This window comes from Bos taurus, chromosome 11 (assembly GCF_002263795.3).
Source record: "Bos taurus isolate L1 Dominette 01449 registration number 42190680 breed Hereford chromosome 11, ARS-UCD2.0, whole genome shotgun sequence".
Classification (NCBI taxonomy): domain Eukaryota; kingdom Metazoa; phylum Chordata; class Mammalia; order Artiodactyla; family Bovidae; genus Bos; species Bos taurus.
The window spans coordinates 60,993,241-61,011,698 of NC_037338.1; the positions used below are offsets into that span (position 1 = coordinate 60,993,241).

Genomic DNA, 18,458 nt, shown 5'->3' on the forward strand with positions numbered 1-18,458 from the left:
AACTCAGTTGCATTGATTGAAATAGCTGCACAAATCCATGGTTTCTACACTCAGCTGAGCTCTCAATACCACTTAATAATTCTTTGCCCTGCCTGGGCATTTTCTACATCCCATGATCTGGTCTCATGTACCTCTTCAGCCTGATCACTCTGCTTTCTTCCTCTCAGCTCACCCTTTGAACATTACACATACTGAATGGGATTCCCTACACATACCATGAAATGAAATTTCTGCCTTCCCTGACTTTGTTGGTGGCATCCCCCAGTCCTGGAGAGAGGGAGCCCTGATCAGCATGGATTTAAGTAGTCAGTTCCTTGGCAGACACATCTCTGCAGTGAGATGAGTGCCTCAAGTTATAGCTGGATGACATGAACATCCATTTCTTTGATCTCATGGATAACAAGCAAATTTAATGATTATAATTTGGCTTTTCAAATAGATTTCCTATAGAAAAATCATACTGGAAGTGGTATTTTGCATTATACATGAGTGAATTTGTACCCTGGTTTGTACATCAGTCTTTTATGAGTTTAGTTACTGTAGTCACTCCTTTTGAGTCTGTTTAGTTTGGGATATACTAACAAAATTGAGTTTCTGGATGGAAAAGCCAAGGATCAAACTGCTAACCCCACATAGGCCACACCAAAATAATTAGCTGTCTGTCTGAGATAATGTATCTATCTTACCTCTCTGTATCAACAGTGACTTCTAAAGACCTTTTCAACTCCAAGATCATACTCCCTCAAGAGAAAGGCAAAACAACAAGAACAAAAAATCTTGGATGTGACCTATTCTAGTGGAAATGTCCCCAGTGGATATACACTAGCTTGTTAAAAATATCCGTGTAACAATATCTGATTTCCTTCTTTTAAAGCAAACTCTGCAGTTATAACTTGATCTCCCAAGTGGACCTGGCCCCTCAGGGAGTGTAAGCCTTATGCCTGTTTTTGGTGTGTGGGGAACTCAGAGTAGATATAGCTCCTATTATACATTATCAGTAAGTCTCTTATTAGTTTAGATCCATGAAGTTGCTCAGTCGTGTCCGACTCTTTGCGACCCCATGGACTGTAGCCCACAAGGCTCCTCCATCCATGGGATTTTCTAGGCAAGAATACTGGAGTGGGTTGCCATTTCCTTCTCCAGGGGATCTTCCCGACCTGGGGATCGACTTGGGTCTCCTGCATTGTGGGCAGATGCTTTACTGTCTGAGCCACCAGGGAATCCCTAAATTAGTTTAGATGGAGGTAATCAAAACCCCTGCCTGATCAAGTCTGAGGGTCAAGTTTCTGGGCCCATAAAGCGAAAGAGTGAGTTTAAAGACCAAGAAGGATTTAAATTGCCCAGGAAATTCAGAATATAAAACCATAATAAGGATATTTACCATATATAAATGCCACTTCCCAATGCAGTGGTAAATGCAGCAGACATAAGAGATGTGGGTTCCATCCTTGGGTCAGGAAGATCCCCTGGAGGCAGGCACGGCAACCCACTCCAGTATTCTTGCTTGGAGAATCCCATGGACAGAGGAACCTGGCAGGCTATGGTTCACAGGGTCTAACAGAGTTGAACACAACTGAAGCAATTCAGCACCCATGAATGCTTATTCTATTTATCTCACTTAATTCTTGCAAAAGCCCTGTAAGCACTCATTTTAAAGATGAATAAACTAAGGGTTGAAAAAAAAGTGAAAATGAAAGTGTTAGTTGCTTAGTCATGTCCGACTCTTCGTGATCCCATGGACAATTGCCTGCCAGGCTCCTCTGTCCATGGAATTCTCCAGGCAAAAGTACTGGAGTGGGTAACCATTCCCTTCTCCAGGGAATCTTCCCTACCCAGGTTGCTTGCATTGCAGGCAAATTCTTTACCATCTGAGCCACCTGTTAAGTTTAATACCTCAACCAAGCTGATAAATGGAGCAAAGACTTGTGCATAGATCTATCTGCCTCCAAAGCCTGTGCTTTTAACCACAGTGTAACACTGACTCCCCTTAATAAGTCTATTCATTCGTTTATTCACTGTCATGAGGAGGAAATTTTCTTTCAGGCTGGGTCTAAGAATTAAATTGACATGAGACATGTTTAACAGGAGAAATTCAAACAAAAGTTTAATAACACATGTATATGGGAGAGACCCAGGAAAACTGTGTGACTTGCCAAAATAGCTGGAACCCTCACCTTGAATAGCATTTTCAGTTAAAGACAAAAGAAGATGTTGCCAATTAGGGGTTTGGGACTTCATTAGGGGAGGAAGGCAATTAACATGAAGATGGAAAAGCAAATGTTTGGTAAATGTTTGCTGGGCTATGCAGAGACAATGGGACACAGAGTGGACTCTGGTCTCTGAGAGTTTCCCTCACCACACCCAGCCCATATTCATTGCAGGTAAGTATCTCTGGCGATACTTACCTGTTCCATTGATATCTGTTCCACTCTGGGAACAGGCCCTCCTAAATTCTTTTTAGGCATTTGGGGGAAGGTCAAAGTTTCTTCCTGAGGCTTTGGGGCCTTGATTGTTTTCAGTTTGAAATTATCTACATGCCAGAGACATTTTGGGGTGGCAAATTTTGCTCCCCAGTATCACCAAATATTTATCGAACACTTACAAAATGTTAAGCACTGGAAATACAAGGATGACTAGGACACTTACCATGAAGACTTTACAATTAAGTACTATTGTTATTGTTTAGTGGCTAAGTTGTATCTCTTTGTGACCCCGTGGATGGTAGCCTACCAGGGTCCTCTGTCCATGGGATTTCCCAGCCAAGAATACTAGAGTGGGTTGCCATTCCCTTCTCCAGGGGATTTTCCCAACCCAGGGATCGAACCCAGGTCTCCCGCATTGCAGGCATCTTTTTTACCTTCTGATCCACTAGTGCATGCTAAGTCGCTTCAGTCATGTCCAACTCTGAGACCCCATGGACTGTAGCCCAGCGGGCTTCTCTGTCCATGGGATTCTCCAGGCAAGAATACTGGAGTGGGTTGCCATTCCCTTCTCCAGAGGATCTTCCTGACCCAGAGATTGAACCTGTATCTCCTGTAGCTCCTGCATTACAGGCAGATTCTTTACTGCTGAGCCACTGGGGAACCCCCAATTAAGTACTGCTGCTGCTGCTAAGTCGCTTCAGTCGTGTCTGACTCTGTGCAACCCCATAGACGGCAGCCCACCAGGCTCCCCCGTCCCTGGGATTCTCCAGGCAAGAACACCGGAGTGGGCTGCCACTTCCTTCTCCGATGCATGAAAGTGAAAAGTGAAAGTGAAGTTGCTCAGTTGTGTCTGACTCTGTGCGACCCCACAGATGGCAGCCTACCAGGCTCCTGCGTCCATGGGATTTTCCAGGCAAGAGTACTGGAGTGGGGTGCCATTGCCTTCTCTGGAATTAAGTGCTAGTAGAGGTCTAATATGGGATATATTATTTAATTCCAGAGAAGGCAATAACACCCCATTCCAGTACTCTTGCCTGGAAAATCCCATGGACGCAGGAGCCTGGTCGACTGCCGTCTATGGGGTCGCACAGAGTCGGACACGACTAAAGTGACTTAGCAGCAGCAGCAACAGCAGCAGCAGAGGTCTAATATGGGCTTCCCTGATAGCTCAGTTGGTAAAGAATCCACCTGCAATGCAGGAGACCCAGGTTTGATTCCTGGGTCGGGAAGATCTGCTGGAGAAGGGATAGGCTACCCACTCCAGTATTCTTGGGCTTCCCTTGTGGCTCAGCTGGTAAAGAATCCGCCTGCAATGCAGGAGACCTGGGTTCGATCCTGGGTTGGGAAGATCCCCTGTAGAAGGGGAAGCCTACTCACTCCAGTATTCTGGCCTAGAGAATTTCATGAACTGTATAGTTTATGGGGTCGCAAGAGTTGGACATGACTGAGCGGCTTTCACTTCACTTCAGAGGTCTAATATATAAAAATACATATAATTAATCATTTTAGATGCAGTCAAAAAATATGAGGAGCAGTGAGGCAAAGAACAGAACCCCTGTGTTTCCTGGAAATGGGTAGGGGAAAGGGGGACATTCTATGGAGGACATGATGGTTGAGCCAGGCATTATAAGATAAGCAGACTTTCAGCATGTGGATAAATTTACTTCAGGCTGAAAGCAGAATGGAGGGAAAAGGTCTGGAGGCAAAATCAAGAATGGTATCCTGGAGGAGCTGCAGGTGAAGCATTGGAGGGGTGGCAAGATGAGCCAAATAGGGGGGAAGAGGCTAAGGTTCATGGGTGTTCTGCTGCAGGAAGTAGAGAGTCTAGTGGAATTTTAAGGGAGTAGTGGTGTGATTAGATGTAGTTTTAGATTTCTCAATACATGTAGCTGCAGGGAAGTTTACAATAAATGAGACGTTTATTACTGCAACATGGAAAAGTACAGTGAGATTGTTCCTTTCCGTGATCTGGTCATTCAGTTCAGTTCAGTCACTCAGTTGTGTCCAACTCTTCGTGACTCCTGGACCACAGCACACCAGGTCTCCTTGTCCATCACCAACTCCTGGAGTCTAGTCATTATACTCCTATTGACTACCTATATATTTTCCTTTGAAAAATAGCACATAATGAACTCCTTAATTATTAGTGAGCTCATTTGAGAGGCTTATGTTGGAGGGTGTGTGTGTGTGTGTGTGTGTGTGTGTGTGTGTGTATAAAATGTATTTGTACCAGCATTTCAACCATTATGAGATTCCTTTGAAATGTGATTGCTATCATCTACCAAATTACCTCTATAAGCTTTCTATCATTTTCAAATTTGGTAGCAAGGTCTTCTATTTCTGTTTCAATATAGATACACCATTCATTGCCTACAGTATACAGTTCAAACTCTTTATTATTATATGTAAAAGAGTGAGAACACTCCGATGCCAGTCTTTCCAGCTCATCTCAGGCCCTTCTCTCCATGCTTTATATTTTAGTCACATCAAACTACTTTTAGTTTTGTTCAGGCCTCATAATTTCAAATGTCTATACCTTTACTCATGCTGTTCCATCTGTCTGAAAGACTATCTTGCCCCCTAGTCAGGATTCCTCACTTATCTTCATATTTTACGTAGTTCTATTACAAACATTATTATAAGCCATGATGATCACCTAAAATTTGTCTCCTCTGCTAGACCATGGCTGGAAGGGCAGGGACTCAATCCAATTTATCTTTTTGTCCTGGAGTATCAAGACATAGTGGATGGCGTATTGTTGGAGCTAAGTAAATTAAGTTTGCTTTGCAGAACAAAATCATAGCATACTACAAATAAAAAGCCTGAACATATCCTTTGCTGTACTGCTTCATAAATTACCAATAAACAGTGAACTGTTCTCCTGCCTTCCTTAGCTGGGGCTTACTGGCAATCAGGAGCTCTAGTTTTCAGAAGAGCAAAAAAAAATTGACTTTTACTAGCTTTCATGCTTTCCAGAAAAGCTATTGAAGCAAAGTCCAAAACTTCCACTCTCTTTAGTGATCATTTTACTACTTCTAGGTACTAATAAGTCAGGCACTTATAAAACAATTATTAAGTGTGCATATGAACATTTTTTGAATATCAGACATTTTTTCTCTTTTGAGCTATAACATCAAGCAGTATCTTCAATGTGTTTTTGATTAGAATATAAGTAACTCAAGATCAGGAACTAAAAGCCTTTTGCGATGAATCGATTATACCACTTTCCCATCAGCCAAATATAGTGCTATTAGAGTTCTGAAAAATTAAAGGAGAAAGGCCATTCTTGGTTGATTATTGTTTTAAAAATCTACATTTTTAATGTACCCAAGTGCTAAACACTTAGGCCTGTGGAACGATGAAGGACAAATAAATAGCAGTGATATACACACTGTGATTGTAGAGACCTCTTTGGGTTAGGAAACCCTTTCCAAGGGTGTGGCTGTGGAGCTTGCTTAGATGATAAGCTAAATTTCCAAGTGTCTTTAATTTTTCATAGATTATATGTTGTATCTATCTTCTGGCCTGTGTCTTGTTTTTTGAGTTCTGTTCTTTCTTGACTTTGGTTAAAATGATTACACACCTGATCCCTAGTCTCATTTGCAGAAAGATGGGCATCTGTGTAAGCACCAGGATAAAGCTAAACACTGTGGTCAAACCTGAATTTAAACAGATTTTTCTAGGGCCTGAATATTTTTAAATGCTTAATGCTTAAAGACTGTGGTGGGGTGGAGGGTGGGGGGCATGCAGTGGGTAGGGGATTGTTAGAATGATTCTTAGAATAAGTTTTAGAATGATGAACTATTTAGTTTTTTTAATTGACTCAAAACCCTCAGATTAACAGTCTTCAAACTAGAATAAGACGTATACCCATAACAAATTAGTATTAATTGCAGTTAAAAAATACCATCATTAAAGCTTGCTGACGAACCTTTTCTAGGACCAAAAAGCTAATGTTTCACATCATAACAAATTTACAGGATAAACCATTCTACTAGCCTCATTGTTTTCTGCCTCCATGCCTATTTTGTTATGCAAAAGCTTTATGTCAATTTACTTTTTGAGCCGTTTAAGACCAAACCAAATTATTCCTTCAGCACATTTTAAACAATCCCTTAAAGACCCTCTTTTTCTTGGCTATGTTTCCAATCTTGGCTTATCACTGTAATATTTCATGCTCCATGCTTCTGAAAAAATTCAATATTCAAGAACAAAGCAATCCAGAGCTTTACTTCATTTCAGTCTTTTTATGTCCTAGGGCTGTCCCAACTCAATGACCCAGTTTGTATTGTGTCACATCTGTCTGTTGCTGACTGCAACCAGCTCACCTAAGCCCTTTCCTGCCCCTTATCAGTTTTCCCTTAATTCAAAACTCTTTTTTAAAAAATTCTTTGCACTTCTCCTTTCACAGCTTTTAGTTTTTTTTTTTCTCCATAGGAGACTCTGTTCCTGTGGTAGCTACTCAGAAACACAAAGATGAATAGGTCTCTAAGGTCTCTAAGTCTGTCCCTATCAAAATTTTCGTTGTAATATCTTTAGAATTACAGAGAGTGGATAATTTAATTCAGCAGTATGCATCAAGAATCCTCAAAAATGTTCATACCCTATGATCCAGCAGTTTCACTTCTGAGACTAACTTGCTAATTAAAAAACAGAATCATCTAAGATATGGAAAAAGATGTATACATGAGATGTTCGTTACAATGTTACGTATTGGGGAGTCCTCTTGGATGGCCTAATAATTAAATTGATGCAGATTAATAGAAAAACCCAATTTAATTCATATAAACAGAGATCTATAGAAATGGTATCTCCGAAGTGACCAAAGCAGACTGTTTACATATCATTTTTAGACAAACAGTTATTTGTGAAGATTTAACAAAGGGGCTTGTGCTTGGGGTAGGAGGCTAATGAAGAGGTAACAAAGTTTGTCTACAGAGTTTTCTCAGCCTTGAATTTCCTAACTCTGGTGATAAGATTGCTTTCTATCCTCTTGGTATAAGGAGGATACTTTCACATGGAGATTATTTCCTGCTTTTAAGGGGAAAGATGGGGTCAGAGTGTTTTTCTGTTTCAGTTTTTCTCCACTGGCTGTTTCTCAAGTAAGTTAAATTTAAAATAATCAATATGTTATTGTAGCATATCTTGAATGAGCCTGCTCTGAGGCTCAACAATATAAATGCAAAAGAAGAAAACAACACAAATATCCAACAATAGGAGAGAAGTTAAATAAATTACTTTCCATCTACTTGATGGAATATTGTGCAATCATTTAAGATGATGGTTGCGTGACTATGTAAAAAGATGGGTAAAATTTTATGTTTTCAGAAAAGCAAGGTGCAAAGTTTCAAGTGCTGGTGGTTACAACTATGTTTTAAAAAGCATTTACAACAGGAAAACTACAAGGAAAGAGAACATTTTGCTTATACTTGCTACTTTAGGGTATGGAATTATAGATGATTTTTCTCTTTACTCTCAAAATCTTGATTCAATTTAAAATTTAAGTTTTTGAAAAGTATGATCTTCACAAGTACAAGTTAAGAATTATTTAGATATTTCTTGTAAAATAAAATTTATAAAAAACTATTTTGGACAGAGGATTACTTACGTCTAGTAATAATCTAACAATGGCCAGGGGAGGTGGGGTGGATAAGACAGTGAGTATGTCATTTTGTTTACCATTGTAATCCTCAGAAAGAAAAATAGGAAACATTTTTCAATACCTATTTTAAAATATAATTAAAAAAAATCTTACTAGGTTCTACTCAAGTTAATTTTACCACCACTGACTTTATCCAGGACAGTTCTCTCCGAAGTTGTTCATCAAGTTCTACCTTTAGCCCAACATTTGCAGTACATTTTCCACAGTTTTCAGGGAAATTTTTTCTGAAACCTAAATATGTGTGATATTCTACCATTTAAACTATTCAGAGTATTAGTCTTTAGCTTGCTAGCGCCTTGGAAGGTTCTCTCTTATTCTGTGGCCTTTGTTTTCACGCACGCTTCCCACCAGTTTTATCGAACTACATGTCATACCTGAAACAGTACTCAGAATCACTATTACTTCTGTCTCTTAATACTGAAACTAACACTGAGTATCTGCTCAGTCTTCAAATCTTAAAGTGTTAATTTTATTTGGAGGGCTTCCCAGATTCCTCATCTTTTTTCTCTTTAATGCTACAGTGCTCTCTCTGACCTGCTCATCTGCTTTTTGAACCAGACGGTAAACATCTTGTTATTGTGTACATGGGCAAGTGCGAGTGTGTACATGCGAGTGGTGTACACTTCACAGCAAGCCCTGCCCCCGGCCCTTGTTCTGACAGTGAGAGGAGCAGTGAATGCTGAATGATGCTGATGAAAGGCCAGTGTGCTAACCCTGGACACCAAGTGCTAGGAACAAAGAGCGGAGATGCACTGCATGCCAAGAGCTGTTTGCTATCAGGTACTTATTAGGCAGAAACTCATTCCATGCATCTCCCGGATGAAGTGAGACTTTACCTGCAACACTGTACCCCTGAGAACAGGGAGCTCAGTTATTTGTGAACTCTCCACTATTCCTTGTACATAGTAGGCATTCAAACATATGTTGATTCAAATCCAATTTTTAAAAATCATTCCAATGTACAAAAATTTACATCTACCTTGTCTGTAGTTAGAAAAAAACACCTGAAAGAAAAAAAAAATGTGAAAGACAAAGTATTTGTGAAGCTCAATATCTTCTAACTAAAAAACTTCAGAACAGTGTTGTGAACCCTGGAGAGGAAATGCAATATAAATTAAGGATGAACAAATTTATAAAATAAAAATAAAGACTGCCTAAACTCCAAATGTGCTGACATGGAAATGTCTTTCCTATCTCAATTTTCCTATGCTTACATAGAGCACCACGTATACACCAATAGAAAATATTGGTTCAGACTAACACAAAATCATGGTTTTATTGTTTCATGAAAAACCAATGACTTGGTCACATTCTCAATTGATTTTCTTAGTTTCTTTTTTCTTACCCTCATTATATCTACATGTTAAGCAATAGTTATCAGAACAAAAACTTTAAAAATTTTTATAAATATATATTCCCCCCATTTTGTATTATTATTCTTTACACTTTTAGTGATTTACCTTAAAGTTTAAATGTATCAAGAGGCTCTGTTATTTAAAATAAAACTCTGGAATGACTGTTAAATAGAAAAGTCTTTCTTGATCATCACCTTAATTTATCTGTTATGTAGATTTAGTGTTCTTATTTTATATTTTCTTATAAACTCACCTATCTGGAAACAAATGTAAACAAATACATTTTAGTAAACTATCCAAACAAAATTCTATTTTGAATTTCAAAGTATTGGAATATACCTAGTGACAGCTTTGGTATAGGGCAAAGGTTAATCAGTCAGTGCATGCGGGAAGAAAACTTTGACTGAACATTATATATAATAATAAAAAGCACAAATAATAAAAAGAGCATAAACAGACTGGTAAGGTGTGATTAACAGTGGGAAGTGAAAGCATTTTCAAAATTAAGCAATATAAAAATGAATACGGCATAACATGGAAATCCTAAGATAAGCATGAATCACAAAACAGGAAGGATAGAAAAAATGATGTTTAATGTAGCTACAACTATCTCTCAGTAAAATACAGTACTTACAGAGGTACATTTTCCAATAGGAAAGAAAATACTGTACCCCTTAAGACAACCCAATTATCACTTAAAAATGATGGTTCAGATATACCCAAGCAAGCTTTGTTCTTAACAGAATTTCTTTAAATAGGTTTCTCCTATTAGCAAGGGAATATGCTCATTTATGATCATGAGTCCCTTGGGCCATCTAAACTCTATATATTAACAGGCACCCTGATTCTCAGATCAATCTTCATGTGAATTTACTGGGTATGAGCAGTTCTTCAGTGAATAATGACTTAATAGATAAGATCATAAGGGTTAATGTACCCAGGACAGTGGCAAATTACACAGAAGGTTCTCAAATAACGTACTTTTCTCTTTCAACTTTATAATAAAAATAAACCCACAGCCCAAAAGAACTGTAAAAGACAAGAGTGATATCTAAAGATACTTTAACATAAATATTTTATAACTTATTGTGAAGACATTTTGCACACCACCACCATAAATACTGAACATGGTTGTATGAAAATAACAATTTTAGGATAAAAACATTTCCTAAATATCATCACAATCCACCTGCTATCTTCTTAACCTCAGTATAATAGCTAAGACCCTAGCAGACATAAAAATTTGGTGTCTCAGTTTACAAATGTAGTCTAATACATCAGAATACTGACCAATACATACTTCATACATACTCCCAAGACATGGTTAGGCCAACAATATTGAAAGAAATATATACATTTCTAGTTAAAGGTACTAACTAGAGATATTACAGTAAAGATGTAATGCCACCAATACAGATCTCTACACACCTGAAAAAGTTGACAACAACAAAAAATTCAGATATTTGACATCAGGTAGACAACACGGAGGCTTTAGGGTTGATTTACTGCTTTCATGTGCTGTACAGATAGTCTTACCGTTGTGTCCAGCTTTGGAATTTCAGAGCCAAAGAGTATACAGTTCAAAACACTTGCTTTATTCTTTTTTGTGTGTTAGCCCTCTGGTGTTTTCCTGCAGTCTTCTAGAATGATCTTCCAGATCCTTATTCAACAGCACTGGGTCAAATCTCTTCTATACAGGACCTCACTCTTCTCATGTCTCCTCGGCTCGCAGACAGCCTGTCAAAGTCTTGGAGGTGGAAACGAGTTGCCAGCTGATTTACCATTTTCCTCAAGGTAAGAAATGCTGAAACAACTTGGAAAGTAAGGAATATAGTGAAGATGATATGTACTGCTTTCTCCAAGGGCAGATTTGTTAGGCCCTCATTGAAGAGCAAGAAAAGAATTAAAGGCAACTGCAACAGAAGGCTCAAAAGCCAGAAGCCAGCCAACTCAGGAACCTGCAATGATACACACGACAAACATCAGACTAGTGAAGTACCATCTTCTGCTTGTATTGATAAGCAAGTGATACTACTGTGAACCTACATTTTGAGCTCTGTAATTCAAAAGAAGTATAGTGTGGTCCTTATCCTCAGAGAACTTACAATCTAGACTGAAAGAGAAAACTAACTTATGTGACAGGCCTACATTACTACACTTAAGTGAATAATGAAATGTATGTACCACTTAGAGGAATAGACTAAATGCTCTAACAGAGTAAACAGGATAGGTAAAAGAAATAATTCAAGCAGGTAGGCTTTTAAAGTTAGACAGACTGAAGAAGCGGAGAAGGCACTGGCACCCCACTCCAGGACTCTTGCCTGGAAAATCCCATGGATGGAGGAGCCTGGAAGGCTGAAGTCCATGGGGTCACTGAGGGTCAGACACGACTGAGCGACTTCACTTTCACTTTTTACTTTCATGCATTGGTGAAGGAAATGGCAGCCCACTCCAGTGTTCTTGCCTGGAGAATCCCAGGGACGGGGGAGCCTGGTGGGCTGCCGTCTATGGGGTTGCACAGAGTCGGACACGACTGAAGTGACTTAGCATCAGTAGCAGAATGAGGAAGAGGCAAGAACTTAAGTAAGCAAAAATGTGGAAAGAATATGACTGGGAAACAACACATCAGCCTGGAATGGATGTTTGTGTTAGGAAAAAGCACGAAATACAGTGGGGTAGGCTGGGTGGGGCTTAATTATGAAGGGCCTGGAAGAACACTGAAATCTTTAGGCATTATCACTCAGTTCTGATAACTGTAAATGCTTAGGCAGCATGATGACTCAGAAAATATGTGCCTCGCATAGGAGATGAGTTTGTTATTTTCCCCAATTTTCTTATTCAGAATCTAAATCATCATGTTTAATGACCAAGTATTTTCAAGACTACTGGGCAGAGGGAAAACAATCACTAATTAAGAGTTTACTATGTTCAGGTGCTTTATATAAATTGTTTAATATAATCCTAACAAATCTGTGAAGTGAATATTGCCCCAATTTTATATGTGAAGGAACTAAGGTTCCAGAGAGTAAGCAAACAGACCACAGTGGCAGCCGTGGTGAAGCTGGAGCTAGGCCTTACCTACAGGCCTTTGCTCCTTCCACATCTCACTGCCTTTTCTTGTTGGCAAAGTCTTAACTGCATTTATGTGTAGCACTGAGAGAAAGGAAAGAAGAGCCTACCTTCTCCTGCAGGTTCCCCATGTAGCCCAGATACAACCTGATAGCTTCAATTAAAGTTATTAGGATGATAATGGTGACCACAATGAACTTGTAGTAATCAGGCAAGATGGAATACTGAAAAAACAAAAATAAACAAAAATCTCACATATAATAAGACTGACCTGAGACTTTAAAAAATATGAAGAACTTTTAATTTTACTGACAAGGTAACAATGCCAGGGAGAAGTAGTAAAGCACACATTTACCTTCATCTGAAGCATCATAATGCTGCTCACCCACCAAAGTGGGAAAAAGTAAGTGTTAAAATAAAGTGACATCTGCAGTGCCAAACTGGAAACCATTTCATTATCTACAGAAGAAAACAGAGAGAAAAGGAACAAACTCTTACTCCTGCTCTATTCCCTGTACATCCTTTAGTTCCTCAGAATTAATAGCTATAGTTTCAGCTCAACAAAACTCCAAACTGTAAGCCTATTTATAATCATTGACCCCTGGAGAAGGAAATGGCAACATACTCCAGCATTCTTGCCTGGGAAGTCCCATGGACAGAGAGGCCTGGTGGATCCACAGGGTCACAAAAGAGTTGACACAGTAACAATAATCATTGACAGTGAAAGAAAATAGCCATAATACTACTAATATTTTGTTCCAATATTTGCTACTTGGGGGCATGTTTCATATTTTTCTATTACTTTACCACCTTTGGTTACTGTCCGATGACTTTTTTGGATACTACTGGTATAAATGTAGAACATCAATATGAATACTATTGAACAGATAACAATAATAATCATTACCTCCTTTGTTAAGAGTTCTATGTAAGTGGTGCTTGTGCTCAGTTGTGTCCGACTCTTTCTGATCTCCTGGACTGTAGCCCACTAGGCTCTGTCCATGGGATTTCCCAGACAAGAATACTGGAGTGGGTTGCCATTTCCTTCTCCAGGGGATCGTCCCAATCCAGGGATCGAACCCGAGTTTCCTTCATTGGCAGGTGGGTTCTTTTACCACTGAGCCACCTGTAAAGAGCCTATGAAATGAACACATAAAATACATAACAAGACTGCAGCCATGAAATTAAAAGATGCTTGCTCCTTGGAAGAAAAATTATGACCAACCTAGACAGCATATTAAAAAGCAGAGATGTTACTTTGCCAACAAAGGTCCATCTAGTCAAAGCTATGGTTTTTCCAGTAGTCATATATGGATGTCAAAGTTGGACCATAAAGCTGAGTGCCGAAGAACTGATGCCTTTGAACTGTGGTGTTGGAGAAGACCCTTGAGAGTTCCTTGGACAGCAAGGAGATCAAACCAGTCCATCCTAAAGGAAATCAGTCCTGAATATTCATTGGAAGGACTAATGCTGAAGCTGAAGCGCCAATACTGTGGCCACCTGATGCAAAGAACTGACTCATTTGAAAAGATCCTGATGCTGGCAAAGATTAAACGCAGGAGGAGAAGGGGATGACAGAGGATGAGATGGTTGGATGGCATCACCAACTGGATGAACCTAATTTGAGCAAGCTCTGGAAGTTGGTGATGGACAGGGAAGCCTGGCATGCTGCAGTCCATGGGGTCACAAAGAGTCAGACACAACTGAGCGACTGAACTGAACTGAATCTCTCAGGTATAAACTAATCATGCAAAACCAACCCCTCCCCCATCTCTTTCAGCATACCTTAATACCACCTGTTCATTCACACCCAATTCAAAGCCACTTTTTCCATAAGTCCTTTCTTGATCACATTCCCCACTCCAGTGGAAATCTCCTTCCCCTCTGGGTACTTATCACGCTAACCTGTGTGTAAAAAGTGTTAGCAAAGAACCACACTCCTTCACTTGAGACATAGTCTGATCATGACTTTTGAAGTCCAAGTAAACCCAGAGCTCCCCAAACTCACCAGAACTCTGGATGCCTGACTTAGGATAAAATTATTTAACCTCTTTGAGCCTTAATTTACTCATCTGTAAAATGGTAACATTAAAATTACCTCACAGATTGCTTGAGAATTAAAGGTAATATAAATTACTTCACCTGAGCACTATGCCTGGCACTGAGTAGGCACTCGATAAATATCAGTCCCTTTCCTTCTCTTTTATTTATACACAGGCTGACTGTAAGCACAGACCATATTCTACCCAAATTTAAGACCCTCACAGAACCTAGCATGTTGCTTTACAAATGGTAAATACCAAATATGAATAAGCAGAAAGAGTGAATTAATGAAAACATATTCTTACAAGGACATTGCCAGTGTAGCCCTTTGCGACACATGAATTTCATTTCTCTAAGGCTGAACTGAGAAATCTGTATGCAGGTCAAGAAGCAACAGTTAGAATTGGACATGGAATAACAGATAGGCTCCAAATCGGGAAAGGAGTACATCAAGGCTGTGTATTGTCACTCTACTTATTTAACTTTTATGCAGAGTACATCATGTGAAATGCTGGGCTGGATGAAGCATAAGCTGGAATCAAGATTTCTGGGAGGAATATCAATAATCTCAGATATGCATAAGATATACACGCTAAAGGCAGAAAGAGAAGAGGAACTAAAGAGCCTCTTGATGAAATTGAAAGAGGAGAGTGAAAATTTGTCTTAAAGCTCAACATTCAGAAAGCTAAGATCATGGTATCCAGTCCCATCACTTCATGGCAAATAGATGGGGAAACAATGGAAACGGTGACAGACTTTATTTTTTTGGGCTCCAAAATCACTGCTGATGGTACTGCAGCTATGAAATTAAAAGATGCTTGCTCCTTGGAAGAAAAGCTATGACCAACCTAGATAGCATATTAAAAAGCAGAGACATTGCTTTGCCAACAAAGGTCCATCTAGTCAAAGCTATGGTTTTTCCAGTAGCCATGTATGGATGTGACAGTTGGACTATAAGGAAAGCTGAATGCCGAAGAATTGATGCTCTTGAACTGTGGTGTTGGAGAAGACTCTTGAGAGTCCCTTGGACTGCAAGGAGATCCAACCTGTCAATCCTAAAGGAAATCAGTCCTGAATATTCATTGGAAGGACTGATGCTGAAGCTGAAACTCCAATACTTCGGCCACTTGATGTGAAGAGCTGGCTCAATGGAAAAGACCCTGACGCTGGGAAAGATTGAAGGCATGAGGAGAAAGGGATGACAGAGGATGAGATGGTTGGATGGCATCACCTACTTGATGGACATGAGTTTGAGTAGGCTCCAGGAGTTGGTGATGGACAGGGAAGCCTGCTATACTGCAGTCCATGTGGTCACAAAGAGTTGGACACGACTGAGCAACTGAACTGAACTGAACTGAAGGCTGATTACATAGTACCTTTTGTTTTCATGTAAGAGAGAAAGGTTCTAAATTAAGAATTTGATTTTTAAAACTGACCCCTACAAATGCATCCTAAATATGACTAAATTATAACAATTTAAGAGTAGATAAGTATTTTGAAATCCACTGCTTGAAATGAAAGAATTTACAAAGGCTCTGAGATAAATTTCTTCAAAACAGATTATTTCTTTTTCTCCACAGCTGAGTATATCTATCATTTAACAATTTTAAAATATAAAATTATTATGGTCTCTCACAGCAAGGTTTTTCCTTTAGTTCCAAGAATATCCCTAATTAGGATGATATACTTTTCCTTGTACCTATTTGTTAAATAACCACTGATAAAGGAATGCATTCTTAAAATCTGAAGGAAACTCACTCCCTAGGATTTTTTCATGACAACAGTAAAACTCTTGGTCAGCTATGAACATGTTCATAATATACCCCTGTAATTACAGTACAAATAAACATACTTCAGATCCACAAAGAAGAAAAGGTGGAAAAATAATAAATTAAAAATTTTAATACCTTCAAGGCAAGCACTGTAGTAAAATTTTGCAAATAAGCTTTTATGTTAAGAATTCTGTACACGAGCATCTGAAGAGTTATGCTATATCTATATTTCAGCAGATCAAACTTATAATCATTCAGTTGAAAATCAAGTTAATATGTAAATGAACCTTGAAAGCTCAAGACATGAAGTTATTAAATTTTGCAAAAGTACAAGCTGAGTTCTGTAAATGGAATTCAAATTAAAACACTATGTAATATAAATCAGGAGTAGGCAAACTACCAGCCAACTAACTGTTTTAGTACAGCAAGTGAGCTAAAAATGGCTTTTTCAGATTTTTAAATGGTTGGGGGAAGTATCAGTAGTATTTTGTGACACCGAAAATCATGCAATTCAACTTTAGTGTCCATAAATAAAGTTTTATTGGAACACTGCCATGTCTATTCCATTACCATTATCTATGACTGCCACAGAGACCTATGGCCTGCACGGTATTAAGTATTTACTATCCGGCCCTTTACAGAAAACTCCTAATACTTTACATCATCATATTTTAGTGCCTGTTAAGCCCTGGCTTTAGAATCAAAAACGTAATAACCTAATTTTTCACATTATGTTTTTCTCTGTACATCCTAAATCATGACCAGCCCTAAACTGGGAGGACAGGCAAGTGATTAGAGTGAAAAATTGAAACGGTGGGAAATGACTTTTCTTGTTCCCTTTGAAAAATCCCTAAACCAAGCAAGAGGAAAAGATTTCTATTTCCCAGCACAGTTCAGTGATAAAAGCTGCCTGGGTGTGGTTGACAGTATGTTGTCTATCATCATGATTTAAGAGGGTTAAACTGTTTTGCAGAAAACTGCGTTGTCACTTGTCACATCAAATGCGGCGTCGTGGTATAGTGTTACTTGATTTAAGTCAAGAGTTACATATATACCGGGGAGGGGAAGGAGAAAGTGGGGAGAAAGCGAGTTTTGTTAAAGGCGATGCTAGTGTTGCAGCTGCTATTCCGGATTGGAGAACGTTTAAAATAACTCATTAAAAAAACCTTCTACGTCTTCTGTCAGAAAATGGACTTGTGGCACGTACCTGTTCTGGTAGGAAAGAAGAAAAGGAAAAGATATTTTACCGGGGCACGGGGGTGGGGGTGGGGGGGGGCGGGGGGGGGTGGAGTGGGGAGGACCATTCAGGGCAGAAAAGCCAGGGCGGAGGTCGTTGAGGAAAAGCAAAGAAGTCGGCCTTCTCAGCCTTCTTGGACGTAAGGCATCGGACGCGGGTTGCGAAGGTGGTTTTATATTTTTTATATTTTGAGGAATTGCCAGCGCCACCTCAGCCGCCCCTCTTGCAACTGGCCGGTTAGACCGCAGCATGATCAGCCCAGGACCAGCTGGGTATCAGAGTCCGGGTATCTGGTCCCAGTCCCAGCCAGCGGCCCGGCCCCTCCTCCAGGAGCGTTTCCCGCACTGCGGAGAACCAGCTGAAGACCAAACCGCCATCTTAGGTCTGGGAAAAATCTGGCCGTTCCAAACCCCGCGCCAGGTCCTCCGCGGGCCACACGCCCTGCGCTGGGCCTCGGCCACTCACCCGGACCCTCGTTATACTCCGGCCCGGTCCGGTTGGAGTCGCTGAACACGGTCCGGCTGAAATTTCCCAGCCGCTGGCGGACTGGATCCGGCAGCTCCATGCCGGGGCCTCGGTACCGCTCACTGCTAAGGTCTTCGGGAGTCGCAGTACTCAGCTGTTCCCACGGCAACCGAGCAGCGGGAGGTGCTGGGGGCTCCGGCGCACGCGCGGATGTACTGCGGCGCAGAGGCTCGGGGACCCCTCGAACTGGGAGGACAGGGACACATTCCTGTGGAGCGCGTCAGATGAGTGCAAATCGCAGATTCCCTAGTCTTGTTTTAAGTTCCACCCTTTTAACAACGAATAATAATAAACAACCTGGGGTTGGATCTTGGTATAGGAGCTCTAATGCCTTATCAATGCAACCTTTTTGGAAGGAAATACAGAATGAAT

At 40.0% G+C, this 18,458-nt stretch overlaps 1 protein-coding gene across 1 annotated transcript; it reads right to left on the reverse strand.

Moving 5' to 3' along the window:
- Window positions 1–10,498: 10,498 nt before the first annotated feature.
- TMEM17 (transmembrane protein 17) lies at window positions 10,499–18,135 on the reverse strand. The gene is made up of 4 exons (NM_001083433.1): window positions 18,027–18,135; window positions 12,865–12,968; window positions 12,620–12,733; window positions 10,499–11,398 (listed from the first exon to the last, which is right to left on the reverse strand). The coding sequence occupies exons 1-4, from the start codon at window positions 18,124–18,126 to the stop codon at window positions 11,120–11,122; spliced, it is 597 nt and encodes a 198-aa protein (NP_001076902.1). The 5' UTR covers window positions 18,127–18,135; the 3' UTR covers window positions 10,499–11,119.
- Between the last annotated feature and the right edge of the window lie 323 nt (window positions 18,136–18,458).

Coding starts and splice junctions, on each gene's coding strand:
- TMEM17 (NM_001083433.1), bottom strand. CDS start 18,126: ATGGAGCTGCCGGATCCAGTCCGCCAGCGGCTGGGAAATTTCAGCCGG. Junction 12,969..18,026: donor GGAGTATAACGAGGGTCCGG/GTGAGTGGCCGA, acceptor TTTCTTCTGTAG/ATAATGAAATGGTTTCCAGT. Junction 12,734..12,864: donor TTATGATGCTTCAGATGAAG/GTAAATGTGTGC, acceptor TTGTTTTTTCAG/TATTCCATCTTGCCTGATTA.